We start from the raw sequence: 18,214 nt of genomic DNA, 5'->3' as shown, positions 1-18,214 counted from the left end.
TCACATTTGATCCTTTTTGATTTCATGACTGAGTTCCGCAGTAATGATGCTGCAGGTTGACTTTTCAGATGTTTTATTCATTGAGAAAGGAACGTGTTTTTTTTTAATTTGCTTAAATAACATGTTGTTTGCTTCATTCCAACTTGCATAAACGAGGTCTCGCATTTTCCGACTCGGAGAACCCAAAAAAACGGGATAACGACTAAACATGACGAAAGACATTTGACACGGAACGAGGATTACTTTTAAAAAAAAGTAGCTGAGAAAATAAACGCCGCTTTACCCACCTGGCACCGCATGTCGAGGATTGAAGACAAACATTTATTTAGCCGCTGTCTGATTCTCGCAGGATGCTTTTTGGTGTGTTTATTGATCAATGTTGTGTTGAGCTCTGGAGGAAAAAAGAAAAATCCCTCTTCTGATCCACATCTGATCAAAACATTGAATATGACACCACACACACACACACACACACACACACACACACATTTGCTATGTTCATCTATGTTTAGCTGCCTAGCTGTCTTCAAGCTGTCACCACATTGCAGGTTATTGCTGAGAGCGCTCTCACTCACACACACACACACACACCTACACACACACACTCACACGTACCATCCCGTTCCTTTGTGTGAATACAGGTAACATTGACTCTTTGTAGTGAGTTTGAATGACTGCTATAAGGTTACCCTGAAAAACACTTTCCCTCTCGCGCTCTGTCTTTTCCACACACACACACACACACACACACACACACACACTGACACGGTTGCTTTCTCCCTATTCTAATTTCTGCAATGTGACACTGCTTCCCACATCATGAGAAGAAAGCGAGGGAGGATGGGTGAAACGCGGTGCGAGGTGACGAGCGACAGGGACTCGCCGTTTGACCCACATCAGAAGTATCGGTGATCAAACTGCCGATCGGCCTGAAGCGAAGTCTGTCGGAACAAGTACGATTGTGTTTAATTGAAAATCTACACAAGATCGGACTTTAGAGTCTCTGGATTCCTTTTCTTTAATCTGTGCCGGTGGATCTCAAACTGGGAGGGGCCCACCAGGGGGGCCGTCAACGTCTACAGGGCGACAAATATGGAGCGAAACCAAATTGAATGAGTGAGGACGTTTCCTGATGTTGTCACACTTGCTTTTAATTAATTTAATCCAACATGAATCGTTTTTTATTAGTATGTTATTATGATTACTGTTTTCAAAGTTCCATCCGCGCTTTGTTTTCCAGGTTTTCCAGATTGCCTACATCATCCTCAAGGCAGCGAACTCTCCTCGCCCAGGTAGGAATCCTGCCTCAGAGCGTTTATACCTCATCATCTGCTCAAAGTTTCCTCTCAAATCCCACTTTAAGTCACCATTCAAGAATTCAAAGACAGAATTGATTTAACATTTAAATCTTTGCTAAATTGGTTATATTCATTTTGCATTTGACATTTTGCTCATCAACTACTTTTGATGTCGGATGACATCGTACTCTGCTGTATGTATTCTGATCAGTGGATCCAATCAAATGATTAATATTAGATTTTTCACGTTTAATCCCTTTGTTCGCCGCTGTTAGCGGCCTCTGCTGAGTATTTTAAGTAGGGTGACCTAACCGCCGCCCCGCACGCCCGTCATTCTCCTTCTTCATCGATCTTCTCTCCTCTTCACACCTTCAAAAGCCTTTTCATTATTATTATTGTCTTTGCCAATGCTTCGGTCCACAGGTAACTGGGTCTTGGAGCGATCGATAGATGGCGCGACCTTTGAACCCTGGCAGTACTATGCAATCACAGACACGGAGTGCCTGACGAGGTTCGACATTAATCCGCGGCGAGGACCTCCATCCTACACGAAAGACGACGAAGTCATCTGCACGTCTTTTTATTCGAAGGTCCACCCGCTGGAGAACGGAGAGGTAGCCCCGACTCCACCGTTCCACCGCGGCTCTTTGTGGATCCGGGGGTTTAGCTTCGGGGGGGTCGGTCTTACTGTCGCCCGAGCGGCGGATTGATATCACGCTGAATTCATTTGGTTCAAGGGGGGGGGGGGGGTTAGCTTTGCTGAATTACAACGAGCGTGATTTTGCCAGCTCTCTGTGAATCACGTTTAATCAGAGTGAACTTCCGTTTGACAGGTAGCTCTGTGCCGAGTGTGATTAGGATGCAAAAGTGGTTTATTTTCCAAACTAAATATGTGTGTATTCTCTTCACACGTGTTTGTGAAATGAGTTTAGATTCTGATACACGTCTCCGTTCAATGAAAACACGCTAATCACGCAGCTGCATCGGTAACACAACCACTTTCATTGTTGACGCCTGTGTGCACACAATCATCGGCGCTCGTGTGTGCTTCTACGCACCTGCATTCATCTGTGTGTGTGTGTGTGTGTATGTGTGTGTGCGTGTGTGTGTGTGTGTGGGTCCTGCGGGGGAGCGCTGGCGGGGGGTGCGAGCTGGGAGATGTCAAGAGCTGCAAATAACAACGGAGGTGTCTGAATGTGTGTATGCAGTGTGTGTGTGTGTGTGTGGGGGGGGGGGGGGGGGTGACAGCTCCCTAGCCGTCTGATCACAGTGAAACCATAATGAGTTGTAGGCGATGTGTCACAGCATCGCACACACACACACACTCAGCCCCCTCTGTAAGACTTTCCTGCAGATGCCAAACGCTTTTGGCCACATTAGTGAGACAGACAGACAGACAGACAGAACCCTGGTTATATGGCTGCTTGTGGTTTTACAGAATATGAGTTCATCCGAAAGCGTTTCGTACTTTGATTTAAAGATAGATCAAGACGTTACGTAACTACGAGATGGAACGTTGTCTGGAGAGCACGATGAACGAGAAGTCACGGCGCGCTGATCGTTTAAAGATGCTTCCAGTTGTAGAGAAAATAGATCCAGACAGGGCATTATATTTAATAACTGACCTAATTATTTTAATTGCTAACGTTCTTTTAGAACTAAATTAGAACTGTAGTCAAATGTCAGATCTACTTATTTATTTACTTATTTGTGTTTCTGACACGTTCTGTCAGTCTGTTCTCTCTCCCGTTTTTTTTTTTTTTTTCTGTTAAATTCCCTGGAGTGTGTTTTTTCTGTTTCATTTATATATATGTTTTATTTTTTATAAAGAAGCACTCATTATTTTCAGAGTTGCCTTTCTATTCTCTGGAGCCAGTTCACCTCCAGCGGCTCTTTAAACAGCATCGCCGTGTCTCCTCTAAGTCCTGAAGAACAATTTAACAGCATTTGGAGATGTCAGAATCCACCCTTGACACCACAGGCTGCTTCATCCATATCTCAAATGCAGCTCTGAAGTCTGAGACGTTACATGAAACAATCCTTCAATTTAAATATTACCCAGTAAAATGTGCCTCAGTGCAAATACTGAAACCTCTACATGGCTATTTGCAGCTCACACTTCAAAAGCTTCCCTCCGGTTGCATTTTTGAATACGATTTTGTCACCAACAACGCGTCCTCTGATGAGGGAAGGGGCTGCGACTCGTCTTCCTCCTTCCCCCACTCCGTTTTGCGTTAGTTTTCTCCACCATCTGCCACTTTCACCGACTTAAACCTGCTTTAAGGTTTGTCTCATCTCGATTTCGTCTGCCGCTGCTGTCTGTCCATCCACAGATCCACACGTCTTTGATCAACGGCCGGCCGAGCGCGGAGGACCCCTCCCCGACCCTGCTGAACTTCACCTCCGCCCGTTACATCAGATTGGTGTTTCAGCGAATCAGAACGCTGAACGCCGACCTCATGACCCTGACGCTCCGTGACCCCAGAGACGTCGACCCGATTGTGACAAGAAGGGTGAGGCGCAACGCACATTCAGAACAGCTCTGTTTTTATTGTCTTTACTTTTCTCTCCTCTCCTTTCCTTTCCTTTCCTCTCCTTTCCTTTCCTTTCCTTTCCTTTCCTTTCCTTTCCTTTCCTTTCCTTTCCTTTCCTTTCCTTTCCTTTCCTTTCCTTTCCTTTCCTTTCCTTTCCTTTCCTTTCCTTTCCTTTCCTTTCCTTTCCTTTCCTCTCCTCTCCTCTCCTCTCCATCTCCTCTCCTCTCCTCTCCTCTCCTCTCCTCTCCTCTCCTCTCCTCTCCTCTCCTTTCCTTTCCTTTCCTTTCCTTTCCGCTCCTCTCCTCTCCTCTCCTCTCCTCTCCTCTCCTCTCCTCTCCTTTCCTTCTGTTTTAAAATCTTTATTGTTATTTTACATGAATTTGTATCTTTTATACTTGCTGCTTACTTTCAGTCATGTCTGTAATACTGCTCATTAACCTGGTAATAAACCATTAATACTACTGTTAGTACTCATTCCTGTCTTTTCCCCTCCCTCTCCAGTACTATTACTCCATTAAAGACATCTCGGTGGGGGGCATGTGCATCTGTTACGGCCACGCCAAAGCCTGCCCACTGGACGCAGTTACAAAGGTGAAGTCCTTCATTCTCCGTTTCTCTCAGTCCGCTCGTCTCGTATCGCCACGGTAACGGATGCCTTGCGTTCTGCTGAACGGGAGCAAAGAGCACCTGAGGCGCCGGCTATTCATCCTCATATCAAACGCCGTGTGTCTGCAGGGGACACAGGTGACTCGGTGAAGCGGTGTCTCCCATGTCACATCAAAACTGTGGCGTGTTTGATACCAGACACCTGAAATTCAACCACACACAAACACACACACACACACACACAAACACACGCAGATTCTTGTGTCCTTCGCCCGCCCCGAGGCTGAACCGATAGACTGACTCGCATTGGACAGCGGCCGTCGACAGTAAGTGATGTCATTGATGTGGAAGGAGCTCCGGTTTCCTCTCTTATTCTCCTCCAAAAGCTGGTTTATGAATGTATTTTAAAAGATGCAAACCAAGCGCATACTCTGTGTACTCTGTACACCTGGGTCGCATTGTTAAACGAGTTCCTACTATGGTAGTAGATAAGAAGTCATTTAGCTTACTTTGATTCGCGTTCATCCAGGTCCTGGGCAGAAACAGGAAAGGTGGAAACCAGCGAGAGGATTTGTTGATGTTTGTCAACAGAACTTTTTGTCAGATGCATGCTCAGAACAAAGCCCGCCTGAGGCCAGAGCCGGACCGTTGCGTCTCTGAAGGGGCAGACTGCCAACCAATCCACACTTGGCTCCGACTGTGCCATTGTGCATCGCTGCCCTCTCCACGTCATCCAATTTACAGAACGTCCTAAATTAACTTTCTGAACCTCGAAGTTGGCAAACATCCTGCTGCATTTTGCTCTGACTGTGTTTTAGTTTAGAATTTATTTCTCTTCTGGGGGGGGGGGGCGATGTCGAACCCGCTGACTCGCGAGTGAAAGTTCTGTCAGTACAGTTGGCTCTCCTGTGAATGCATCCTCGTGATAATTGTTTAATTTGTCATGTATATTGATATTAACCTGGCTGCTTGGATATCATACAATTGCCAGGCAGAGGATGCTTATAATTATTATATGATTCCTTTATTTAAGTATTAATATAATGTAAATCTAGAAATGCATATTTAAAAGGATTTCACCTTTAAACCATGTTGAATATTTTCTGACAGATATTTTTTACAACCTTTTTTTTTAACACAAATATTGGTGTATAGATTCTGTGGGTCCTTGAAAAAAGGTCCCAAAACAATCCAATTATCTGAATTTTAAGTTTTATAAAGTATTAGATTTGGACTTTTATAAAGTTATGCCAACTGCAGTGTCTTTAAATGTTGCTTGCTTAATTGGAAACTCTTTGAGACGTCTAAACTATTATTATTATTGTGTGTTTTTCCTCCGTGTGTGTATTTGTGTCTACGTGTAGAAGTTTAGCTGTGAATGTGAACACAACACATGCGGGGAGAGCTGTGATCGTTGTTGCCCTGGTTACCACCAGCAGGCCTGGATGGCAGGAACTTTCCACACTCGACATATCTGCGAGAGTAAGGAAGACAAAACACAACGACTAATTACGCACTGAAATTACACACTGGTGCACAACCCCACCTAACGGTGCAGAATCCAGACTTGGAAATGTCCCTCTTGAGTTCCTGTAGTCCTGCAGGTGCACACACACACACACCACACGGCAATCATTACTATGACTGTGATGAGACTTGCTCGTGTCATATACCGGTAAGCTTTACGAAATGTAAATATATCTCGTTGCCAGCCAATCAGGCGCAGCCTTTTCACTGTTGCATCCGTTAACCTTTATCGAGCAGCAGAGCGATGAGGTGAGAGAGGCCTCCACCCGTCTCCATAAAACCAGGGTTACAACATGTTTTATCTCACACACCGGGCAGGTTTTCAGCTCCGCCCACACACAAGGACATACAGCAGCGCCGACCCTGCATCGGACAGAGGAAAGCATCCTGAGAAATAAGAGGATTAAAGATTAAGATGCACAGATTCCCGCCTTAAGGCAAAAACAATGGGCGGAGGATCCTTTCCTGCTGTGTGTGACCTTTAAAACAGAAGCCGTAAAAGGTGAAAGAAGAATCGCACGCCCCTTATTCATTTTAGTGAGTTTACTGTATTTCGGTGCAGTCGGGGGCGGGGGCCCAACTTTTGCTGCAGTGCAACACAAAACCTTCCGGTCAAAAGCAATGAGCACAAACGCACATTTCTATGCAGGCAGTTTTCAGCGAACGCTCTGCCGCTTCCTGGCATCTTAAAAGCTTTCACATTTATGGATCTGTTAGTCACACCAGTCATCCCTAAATGCATTTCATCATCTGAATGCGGTCCTGTTTTTCGGTCTGAACACCTGGCGCCTTACCAGGCTCGGTACCTGTGATCCTTGGCATAACGCAGCATTTAAATCATGTCCACAATCACAACGCGGAACACCCCCCCCCCCCCCCCCCCCCCCCTTTCGTAAATTTAATATGCAGGAAATGGTGAGGACAAGGAACGTGGGATGCAATGAAACACCACATTTTCTCTCTGCAAAGATGATTTTGATGTTTCTTTAAACTAGAAGTCATGGCGTTAAAAGTAAAGAGTGGCTCTCGTTCCTTCGGCTCGCCATCAGGAGAGCATCGGATACGGAATCGGTGTTTTGTGTGTCTTTTCAGAGTGCAACTGCCACGAAAAGGCCGACGAGTGCTACTACAATCAGACGGTAGCGGACCTGTCACTCAGCCTGGACACCCACGGCCAACACCGAGGGGGAGGAGTCTGTATCAGTTGCCGTGACAACACAGCCGGAATCAACTGTCAGACCTGCGTGGATGGATTCTACCGTCCGACTGGGGTACGTCGCCGACACACTTTGCATTTGTTAAGTGAACGTCCATGCAAACGTCTCCCTTCTTTACCTGGCCAGGTGAGCGCCGAGGAGGAGAACCCCTGCGTCCCCTGCTCATGTGACGCTCACGGTGCCATCAGCCAATCGTGTGCCACCGATCCGAGCCAGGCCACGCCCGGTATGCAGATGTATTCCTACCTGTCTTCCTGTCTTATTCTCTCTGGATATCATTCATTACTTCCAATCTAAAACGTTAATAAAAACGTCTTTGACAGAAAACAACATCTATTTTATATTACAGATCATTTTACCCCTCTTTGTAATGTCTATTTCAGTCAAATCACTTGTTTGTGCCCCCCCCGATGTGACGCGTGGCTGTGTTTGGGTTTGATTGACAGGTCAGCCAGCGGGGTCGTGCCGGTGTAAGGAGGGTTTCGGGGGTCTGCGATGTGACAGGTGAGAGTCGCACGAGCACTCGCACATTAAGAGGCGGAGACACGTTGTGACAGGTGAGCGCAACCTTTCAGCTGTTGTCTGTTCCAGTTAGTGTTTGGAAATTGCCAGAAAGTTTCCATTAAGATCTTGATGATATTTATTACCAAGCCCACACACACACACACACACACACACACACACACACACACACACACACATGCTGTTTTTATATGCATTCTTTTTTTCCGGGTCAGATTTTCGCAACCTGTAAATGAAAGCAAATGCAAACAAGCAAATCTCTCCATTTTTTTTCTGTAAATCTGCCAACACAGGCGCTTCATTAGAAGCGATTGATCCCGTATTGTATTATTGGCATCTTTTTTTATAGCTCTATTATCCCTGTTCTCACTGCGGCAGCCCGACCTCTCTGCGTGTAACCTTCAGATTTAATGAAATATCATCTAAAAGCTGCTGAAACCTCTGCTTTAAACCTTTTAATGACCTGCCCTCCGGTCAGATCGCCTTGATAATCACTTCTTAAAATGCGCTCTAACAGGCTAGCTTTGAGTGCATTCTCATCATTGTTTTGTGTTTCCAATTTATTGCCTTTGAAAGTCCCGGAGTGCTTTTTAAGAGTTGTCCTTTCCGGTGACGTTTCCTTCATTCGTCCGTCTCCAGCTGTGCCGTCGGTTACATGGACTTCCCGTCTTGCCAGCGCTGTACCTGCAGCGTTGAAGGGAGCACCAACAGTGACCCGTGCATATCGCCCTGCATCTGCAAGGTATACACACACAGAGCCAGGAATACCGCCCGTTCTAGCTCTCTGGTGGCCGGAGCGTTGCGACTCGGATGTAGCACGCACGTCGATGCGTGAAAGGATCACGCCGTCTTTCTCTCTCGCAGGAAAATGTGGAGGGCGATAACTGCGGCCGCTGCAAACTGGGATTCTACAACCTTCAAGGCGACAACAAACGTGGCTGCGAAAAGTGTTCCTGCATGGGCGTCGCCAGTCAGTGCTCTGCCTCCCCGTGGACCTATCAGGACGTAGGAAACCGTCTGTAGCACTCTGGTGCCTTTGAAGGATTTAATTGACGTTTACCTCCGCCAAGGAGGTTATGGTTTCGCCGGTGTTTGTCTGTCTGTCAGTCATGTAGGGCGGGTCATGTGGATCGGGTCCGGATTATCATGATTTATCTAAAAATGGTTGCTTGGCGGAGGTGGGGGGGGCAACACAGACAAATCTTTACCAATATACACAACAGAAGAATGAAAGTGAGCAGAGAAAGGTAGGATGAGAGGACAAGACTGGAAAGACAAAGACGGGAGACAAGACAAGAGGCAATAAGGAAGAGAGCTGAAAGGAGGAAAACAGTTTTTGACTGACAGGCGGGCCGGAGAGGAGGAGGGAAGGGACGCTGACAGGGTGACAGTTCTGATTTAGACACTGATAGCGTGTGTGTGTGTGTGTGTGTGTGTTCCAAAGGGGAATCCAAGGTCAGGTTAATTGCAGCGACAGATGTGTGTCTCGCTGTCTGTCTTTCTCTCCCACACACACACACACACACACACACACACACACACACACACACACAATCCTTGAATAACTTCAGTTGGAAGACTTTTGGGTTTGACGTGTGACAGATGTAAAACATTCGATTACCTGACACCATCATAATCAAATGCCGATGGATGGGAATATTCCTAACGGGGGGGGGGGGGGGGGGGTCCCGGTGCCGCGGGACTCAAACAGGGATTTACTGAACAGTCGGCTCATCCATTATATTCTGGAGGACTTTGAGAGATGCCAAGTTGTCGTTGTAGTCGTCATTACGGAAGGGGAAGGGGGCGGCGAGCAGAGAGACGTAGCTGCGGAGACAAGCCGGTTCGTGCTGCAGACGGGCCAGACGGCGTGAGCGAAGGTTGTCAGGCGACTTAATCCGTCTACATGGAACCTGACCGGCGACTCGCTTTAATATGTTTGCTGTCAGCTGCTGCTGATCCGCTGACAGCGAGCTGATTCCAGCGCTCCGGAAGGAATGATCTGATCCTAGTACCGTTCGCTCATCCATAGATGTTCTTCTCTACGGCACACCTGAACCCGCCGTGACGCGAGTTCAAATTCAAACCTGGTTTTTGGTCTGTGAGCATTAAAATTAAAACTTCTTCCTGGATCTGTTTCTTTTTTTTTTCTTTGCAGGAGAGCACTCTGACAGGCTGGCACCTGGTCGGAGATGCCGGAGGAAGAGTCTGGCCCGTCCACAGACAGACGCCTCCCTATCTCAGCGTCCGACATTCAGATGTCGTGGCTGGTCTGGGTTCAGCCTACTACTGGAATGCACCTGAGCTTTACCTGGGAAACAAGGTCAGGCGCAGACACACGGCCGTGTTAACGCAACTCAACGGGCGATTTCTATCCGATACGAATGCAGTATTTGGTTGATGTGAAATAACTTATGTTGCTGTTAAAGTGTAATATTTTTTTTCCTGACCTCATTCTGGATCAGATCCAGAAGACATTATAGATACCGTTCACACCGACAGAAGATGTCATGAGGTCAGCTTGTCAGCACAGACTTGAATGTAACCCAGGTCCAGTTTATGATCATCCCCTGGGATCCTGCCGGGATTCCTCCTCGCCAGACGTGCTCCTCTCGATCTGCTCCTGCTTGAATGTGTTTTTCCGTGTAGACTTTATCACTCCAGCTGGCAAATAGCTGCAGTCCATGTTTGTGAAGTGGAGTTGCTGCCCCTCTGCAACAACAGGCTGATGTTAGTCTGGGTGTCATGGCTTCGAGGAATATAGCACAGAATCCCATTACTTAACACCCTGCAGGCTTGGCATGTCATCTCACTTCTTTGTCTGAACATCTACCCCCCCCCCCCTCCAAACCATCCCTGCGTCCCTGCTTCTTTTCTCTGGTCCTCTAACTCTCACTCCGTCTCTCCAGGACTCCCTGAAGCTCCGCTCTCTCGCTCTCTCTTTCTCTCTCTCTCTCTCTCTCTCTTTCTTGTTGGCTTCGTGTCTCTCAGGGCAAACAGCGTTTCGCCTGTTGAACTCGATAATCAACTGTTTTTCTCTTAGTGCACACACACAAGCAAACGCTCAATCACGTACAGAAACACATCTTCCCATTCAAACACACACACGCACGCATGCACGCACGCACACACACACACACTCCAAGGCCTACATAAGTCAGATAATGATGTGTTTGGGAGGCATTAGGGACAGTGGAGCAGAACTGAATGCCTCCAAACATGGGAAGCAAACAAATTACCAGTGTGTGTGTGTGTGCGCGCGCGTGTGCGCGTGTGTGTTTGATTGCTCCGAGCAATGTGTGGGTATGGTATGAAAAAGCAATTCTTTGCTTCAATCTCTGATCGAGTTACAGAGATGGATGTTATGTGACTTGAATATGCGACTCTTTGACACACGCACACACGCACACACGCACACACACACCTACACACACGCACACACACGCACACACACACACTCACACATTGTGTTGTTTGTCATCTCAGAGTGTATCATAGGAGGTGACAGGCTGTGTGTGTGTAATGAAGAGTTAGTGGTGGATGTATAAGAATATAAATGTGTGTGACGATGTTCTTTATCTCGTGCCGTTAAAACCGGGGATGCTCATTGGTCCAGAAGCATGTTCAGCTGATGCTCATTGGGTATTTATTGAGCTGTGTAAAGGGGACTGCTCATCCTCTTGAAATGTGCGCCGTAGAAAACATTCTTATTATTTTTTACAATGCTCTGCTTTATTTACCATGAGAGTGACGATAAGTGGGATCAGCATAAAGAGCCAAATACACACTCTTAATGCTCCAAGTGTGCATTTTACAACTCCAACTATTCATTTGTTTCAACACGTTCAAGAATATTTGAACTTCTTCATGTCATTTGAATAAATTCAGAGGGTATGGTCGCTACAGACAAACAGCTAAACAATAATTAAAGCAGATTTAATCTGGACAGGGTGGACGATCAATGAGGGTGCAGGGGGGGGGGGGGGGGGGACAGACAGACATGCATGCGGCCTTAAAGAAGAAGACAGACGGATGTATGAGGAAAAGACAAGAGAGAAAAAGCATCCAGAACTGAAAGCCAGATCAATCAGGGACCGGCGGAGCGATGAAGCACAACAGGTGGGAAGAGGAAGTGTCCGCGACACGGAAAAGACAGACTGCCAAAATAAAAGTGGAAGTTACAATCTAATCCGAAAACCATGACGCAGGAGCGCATGTTTGAGATGTGCACATGGAACGAAAGGGAAAAGGCCCATCTGTAACCAGATCTATGAACAGATTCACCGACTTGATGGATTCAATACTGGTTTTTAAGTATTCATAGACTTAGCATGCTGTTGACCCGAAATGTTGACGCGAAATGTTGACGCTAATGCCTGCACATGTAAAGCCCAGCCTCAGGGATGGAGGCGCGGCGACAGGTTTGAATAAAGGGCGTCGTCTTGCTTGTGTTTGCTGCTTCAAGTCGGATGCACAGCGAGCTGCCGGAGTCGACTTTCAAGAGTCAGCCAGCCGTTGCGGCGCAGAAAACAGTAATTGATCGCCTCTAAGAGGCTGGAGGCAAACATGTCATCTCCTTACTCGTCTTCCTGGATGAGAAGTGCAAGCCGAGCTGCAGTCTTAAAACTTCCCCCCCGTCTGCCACCAGCGGTGGTGCTAATTATCGTGTCGCGGTCCTGCTCACAACTCCCTCGGAAATTTTGTTGAGAGGTTGTTTGTGCTGCGGCACTTTTACTGTAACAAAGGGAAGCACGTAGAAAAAAAAGTCTCATGATGATGCAATGATGTCGACCTTAATTGATTAGTTTAATCATGAATATCCCATCCCTTCACCCCTGCCGGCCCCGCCCCCGGGCCGTGCCCCACGCAGAGCTCCATCCATCTTCATCATTCCTGCCTCTGCAGCACCCACTCGGGGTTCATCCCCACATGACTGACCTCCAGACATATGAAAGGGGACACCCCGCCTCTGCGGCGTGAAAACAGAACCGTCCTGCAGCTGTCAAAACAGCGGCGCAGCTGCGTCTGCCCGTCAGATGCTTTAAACCAGCCATCTTTTTCCTTGTTATCCCCTAAGAGGTGCTTCTCAGGAGCTTTGGGGGGGGGGGGGGGGTATTTTTGCGTTCCACATGTGTGTGTATTTATGTGTCGTTTGAGGGAAGTTTGTTTTCCGAAGCTTTTGTGACAATCTGGTTTTCATTTCCTGAAGGATGATTTTCCTTCGCCCCCCCCCCTCGCCCTCCTTCTCTCTCTGGACCCAATCTCCCGAAGAGAGCGTTGGAGGTCCGCTGTCTGCCTTTCTTTCCTACTCCAGAAAAGAAATAACCAATTGAAACGTACAAATGTGGAGTAGCAAGCACATGTCTCTGAAGAAACTGGCATGTGGTGGGCACAAAAGAAAGGCGCATACCAAACGCTGATTAGCTTCCAAACTGTCACCTCTCCTTACAGTCTGTCTTTTATTTTATTTTCTGTGCTTGTTATTGTACTTTTATAAAAAGTAGGACATTCTTTGGCTTATTTTTATTACAGTTTAGAGATCAGGGAAGCGTGCTGATATATGATGCTTGCTTTCCTTTCTCGTGTGTTCAAAATTGACATGATGGTTTTTTTGCAGACACAATACAATCAATATGTCAGTTTGTGCCACCAAAACAGGTTCATGTCGTGTTAAATCGGGTTAAGAACACGCTTTTATTTCAGGCGTTAAGACATGTAAGGATACAAAGCATGCATGATTCAATATGAGCACTCCTGTAACACAAATCGATGAATATTTGCCTCCACTGATTGTTTGCCCCGCTGCAAAGGTCCGAACTCCCTGTGAGACTTCGACAGCAATTCATTTTGTTGGGATGCGTCAGATTAGTTTTTACTGGATTGCAGATTATCTAACGGTGGAGGAGATCAGCCGGCGCGAGTGCGGAAGGTGCAGGGTTTAGCCTACGCTTTTTACTGCCTTCTCGGGTCTAAATCAGCAAATGGGGTCGGATGGAGAGCAAGTATTGGTCAATAAAATGTCCTCCCAAGTACACCGTAGTGCCCGCTGGTATGAGTGTGTGTTCAGTCAGGTGTATATACGTGATCCCTCATCACGGTTTAAGAACTGAGAGCAATGATGTAGAATGGGCGAGGTTTATAGAGGCATTAAGATGGCCTCTTACACCCTCTCTATCACCCCCCCCCCCCTTTTGCCTCGCTCCCCCTCTTCCTCCATGTCCCCCTCTCTCTTTTTTTATGGTGACATTATTATCTCGCTCTCCCACCCATTACTGTTCAGGTTGGCGCAGAATAATAAATTTCAAGATCATGCCGACGCAGCGTTTCTCCCCACCGAAGCTCGGCCTGTGGACTCGACAGAAACTTTGCTCTGAAACACACGAAACAGCGACGATTGTATTGTCTTGTCTTTGTAAACGTCTTTAGAATAAAACACCATCATTAAGAGCAACAGCGGCTGTCCTGAATTAACGCTACCATTGAAGCTGCTTCCATGACAATTAAAATGCATTTATATCACAAGATATTTGACCAGTGAGTGGAATACTTTACAACCGTTACTAATCTGTTCTCTGGTCGTCCTCCAGATCTCCGCCTATGGAGGGACCGCGTCCTACACGGTGTCTTACAACACCGACCAGCTGGAGCAAACGGCCATCAGGGTCACTTCAGAACCCGACCTCATCATAGAGGTAGGTTCTGTCTGCACGGAGACACAGACGTCAAAGGACGCAGCCGTACCTGGATGCCCTTAAAGCTGTTACACACACACACGCACGCACACACACGCACACACACACACACGCACACACGCAGCTGGCAAGGAAGTGCTGAAGTTAGCAATAGGGAATGCAGATAGTCTGCCTCCCCTCTCGCGCCGTGTCTTTTTAATGAGCAGGTTGTGATATGATGTATGGCAGCAATAAGCGAAGCAACAACACCATTAGTTAACTGTTTATATCTCCTATATCACCAAACAGCAGTGTGTATTTGTGTGTGTGTGTAAAGTACACACAAACAAGACGCCTGGTGTGTTTGTCTGTGCGTTTCCACGGCGAGCCGGAGCTGCAGAGATGCTCCCATTATTTCAAACACGCACCGACAGACGCGTCCTACCAACTTTTATTATTATTTTGTCGTGTACTAATTACTTTCCGTGTCGGCGATGACGTGCACAGCGGAGCCGTCTATTTTTCACGCACTTACCACAGTATAATTTAAAGGTACATAAAAAGTTTTGTCCTGTTAAAAAAGCCGTTTTAGATGAAATGTGGACAAAGTAATTGCCGCGCATTTCGTAAAACGTTCCGTGAAAATCCACAAATGTGTGGCAGAAAGAGAGAACTGGAATAAAGGGAGCGAAAGGAATGGAGGAATGGCAATGGGAATACGGAAAGAAAGATCAATTGGGAAGAAGTTCGATGAAGAAAGGGTCATTCAGACGGTGAGAGAGAGGGAGAGTAAAGAAGACGTAAAGAAAGTGCTGGGGTCGTCAAGGACCAATGAGCTCGCGTTATTTAAAGATGTGTCAGGGAGATGGACAGAAAGGGAGGAGACGTCTTGGTCTTCACAGTGATGACGATAATGAGACACCTACACACTGTCGACTGTCCGCCTCCCCCCTCGCTGACCCCCGCTATTTACTCCGCATCGCCACTCATCAAGCTGTGAAGCTGGGAGAAGCTGGAGCGTCGCTTGTAGCTCCGTCGGATCTGAATGGACAATCGTCTCTCTGTCTGTTTGTGTGAGAGTCTTTGTCTTCCTCTCTTCTGCCTGGGCGAGGAGGACGAAGATGTCACGTGAAATATGGACCCATAAAGAACCCAAACAGAACCAACCACCCACTCTTCTTGCTCCCTCACTGGCCTCCGCATCAAGCACTTTGTAGCTTGTTGATCTATCGCCCGAGGAGGATCAACGATGTGAATTATTAATCGATGTCCTTTTTGGGATAATGAGACAAACATTGGATGGAGCCAACCTCACCCTTCAGTGACTCATTTATTTTAATTAGATTAACGCAAGTGAAGCACAAATAGACAGAAAAAGCATCTGTTAACGAAAACTATTTTCTCCGGGGTGACTTTGCCTTCCTTCTTGCCGATCTGGCTCTTTCCGTTTCTTTTCCTCCATCTTTATCTCCGCATCTCTCGGGCCGTGCTTCTGCGCTCCGTCTCTTTATCCCTTTCTTCATCTCCTCTGTTTCAATTAGTTTTTATTTAAAGGGTTTTATTGCCGAGCTAGCTCGCTCCCCTTCCATCAGTAGTTGTCACTCTGCGTTAGCGGCTACATAGCATTGATCCGTTCTCAACAAGAGATCGGCCGATACCGGACCCGGGGCCCAATCCATTCAGAATGTCAATAGGAACGGCAGCTCATTACCTAATGACACATCATTCACTCTCTCGCTCTCCTTTTGCGCAGTTCAGTTTAGAATCATAGTCCTTTTCTCAGAGAGAGAGGTGTGGAATTAAAAGCGAGCGGGAAACAAACAAAAAATAAAATCGTTTCTTTCTGATTTCTCTGTCAGGGAAACGGGATGAAAATCATCGACAGAAGGTTCGGCCAGCCGGTGTACCCCTTGTCGCCAAGAACCAATCGCGTCGCTCTCCTTCCAGAGAGCTTCCTGGTCTCGGAGAGCTTGCGGCCGATGAGTCGGAGGGAATTCTTGTCCGTGTTGGCCAACGTGACGCGAGTGATGGTGCGGGCGTCTTATAGCACAGACCCCAGTGCTGTGTACAGGTAGAGATTAGAGCCATTTAGATGCTTCAAACTGTAACGAATCACCCGAGTTATGATGGAATGGATTTGCAGTTAGAGTCGTTTAAATGGAAACATATATATATTTTACTTCCAAACACAAGTACGCACATTTGAGTGACCTTTGGTTCAGTGACGACACTATTCTCAAAACTTAACACACTAGAGATTGAATAGAAGCAACCGATATAGACTCCAAGTTTTACACCTTCGAAACAAAACTCCTTGCCCTGAGTTCAGACTCTCAAGTAGCGCTTTCTAATAGCCTGTGAATAACCTTCACTTCAACCCTCTGTAACCGGACTGAACATCACAATGATAGATTTCTTTTCGAGAAACCGATTGCCCTCTGGGAATAAATTCTGCCTGAGAGAATAAAATTCCTTAAAACTTTATCAGCCAAACCAGTTTATCCAAGTGAAGGAAAAGGTTAAACTTTTAGACAACACACAGACTTTGCCTCATGTTTGTGCTTTAATGTGTGTGTGTGTGTGTGTGTGTGTGTGTAGACTCCACTCTTTCTCAATGCAGGTAGCTAATCCATCAGCGAGAGGAGAACAGAGAGCGTCAGCTGTAGAATTCTGTTATTGTCCTGCTGGATATGATGGAACTTCCTGTGAGGTAAACACACACACACACACACACACACTGCATTTCTACAGGTCTGTTAGTTTGATATGGTTTTAATTAAATATGTTGTTGGGCTTCTTTGTGGTTTATTCTCTACTGAGTGCCGTTCTGGTTGTTGTTTTTTCACCCTTTGCTTAAAAAGCAGTGAAAAGTATAATTACACATTAATAAACAACGACACAACCTACAATATCAAACAAACGCTCTTTGGAAGTAAAATTTTATTCCCCAGTAAAAAGGGTCAAAGAACTAATGGCTTCTCTGAAGAGAATTTATCTTTGGAAATAAAAACCCGTGTTGTTGTTTTTCTGAGCACTTTCAATGGGCTTTATAGCAAATGAACTACCAGAAATGGCGTCAGCGCACCAGCGTGCACCTTAAAGCGCTGCTTTACTGCGCCTTGCTTTCAGTGGACCTGATTTTCAAGCATGTGACGTCGTGCCAGTGACTTTCATAGCTTTCGCAGCAACTCTGAGACAAGGTCAAGTCTGTGTTTCCTTTCAGAATGTGACTGTCTGCTGGCTCCTCATCGTCTGACAAACACACAAATTCCCATGCACGCATACACACGTTACAGATTTGAGGTTCATCAGGCAGAGTCACTTTCTCAAAATGAAATTAGTTACACAGCGTTGTCTAGCGAATGAATTCCTGCAGGTGGGCAGTTTTAACCTGCCTCCATTGCATTTCTTTGGCTGCGCACTCAATATATAGATAAATAGATTTTATTCTACCCTTTACACAATCAGCAAACAGTCAATGTGTGAAAGTGAAAATCCACAATAAACTGTACTCTATATAGACAAATCATTTTTTCCTTTTACTGTTTTATTTCAGGCGTGTATTACCGGTTTCCGAAGAGTTAACGGGGAGCTGTACAACGGTGTGTGTGAAGCTTGTCGGTGCCACGGGCACGCCACTCAGTGCCACGAGGTCACGGGACACTGTCTGGTAAGACGACTACGAAGTTAGATTGTGCGTCCGTCTTATCATTTCAGATCCTTGCAATCCTGATTTGCACCAATATTACATTTACATCACATAATAATCTGATTCCAGTGACATCGGCCATCTAGTGGCCATTAGAGGACCTGCAGGGGCTGGAATCTCATGAATAGAA

The 18,214-nt window shown here is 46.4% G+C and overlaps 1 protein-coding gene across 1 annotated transcript in view; it reads left to right on the top strand.

Annotated features, from left to right (window-relative positions):
- The window catches only part of lama2 (laminin, alpha 2), a 99,754-nt gene that overhangs the window by 29,670 nt on the left and 51,870 nt on the right, over positions 1 to 18,214 (top strand). The window contains exons 4-18 of the mRNA XM_068754099.1: positions 1,241 to 1,292; positions 1,722 to 1,912; positions 3,632 to 3,811; positions 4,334 to 4,423; positions 5,803 to 5,920; positions 7,058 to 7,236; positions 7,309 to 7,408; positions 7,629 to 7,686; positions 8,344 to 8,446; positions 8,569 to 8,709; positions 9,863 to 10,027; positions 14,292 to 14,396; positions 16,235 to 16,446; positions 16,974 to 17,085; positions 17,932 to 18,045. Of these exons, the coding sequence (XP_068610200.1) occupies positions 1,241 to 1,292; positions 1,722 to 1,912; positions 3,632 to 3,811; positions 4,334 to 4,423; positions 5,803 to 5,920; positions 7,058 to 7,236; positions 7,309 to 7,408; positions 7,629 to 7,686; positions 8,344 to 8,446; positions 8,569 to 8,709; positions 9,863 to 10,027; positions 14,292 to 14,396; positions 16,235 to 16,446; positions 16,974 to 17,085; positions 17,932 to 18,045 (1,920 nt within the window). The remainder of the gene's footprint in view (positions 1 to 1,240; positions 1,293 to 1,721; positions 1,913 to 3,631; positions 3,812 to 4,333; positions 4,424 to 5,802; positions 5,921 to 7,057; positions 7,237 to 7,308; positions 7,409 to 7,628; positions 7,687 to 8,343; positions 8,447 to 8,568; positions 8,710 to 9,862; positions 10,028 to 14,291; positions 14,397 to 16,234; positions 16,447 to 16,973; positions 17,086 to 17,931; positions 18,046 to 18,214) is intronic.

This window comes from Brachionichthys hirsutus, chromosome 20 (assembly GCF_040956055.1).
Source record: "Brachionichthys hirsutus isolate HB-005 chromosome 20, CSIRO-AGI_Bhir_v1, whole genome shotgun sequence".
Classification (NCBI taxonomy): domain Eukaryota; kingdom Metazoa; phylum Chordata; class Actinopteri; order Lophiiformes; family Brachionichthyidae; genus Brachionichthys; species Brachionichthys hirsutus.
This window is presented reverse-complemented; position numbering and strand designations above follow the sequence as displayed.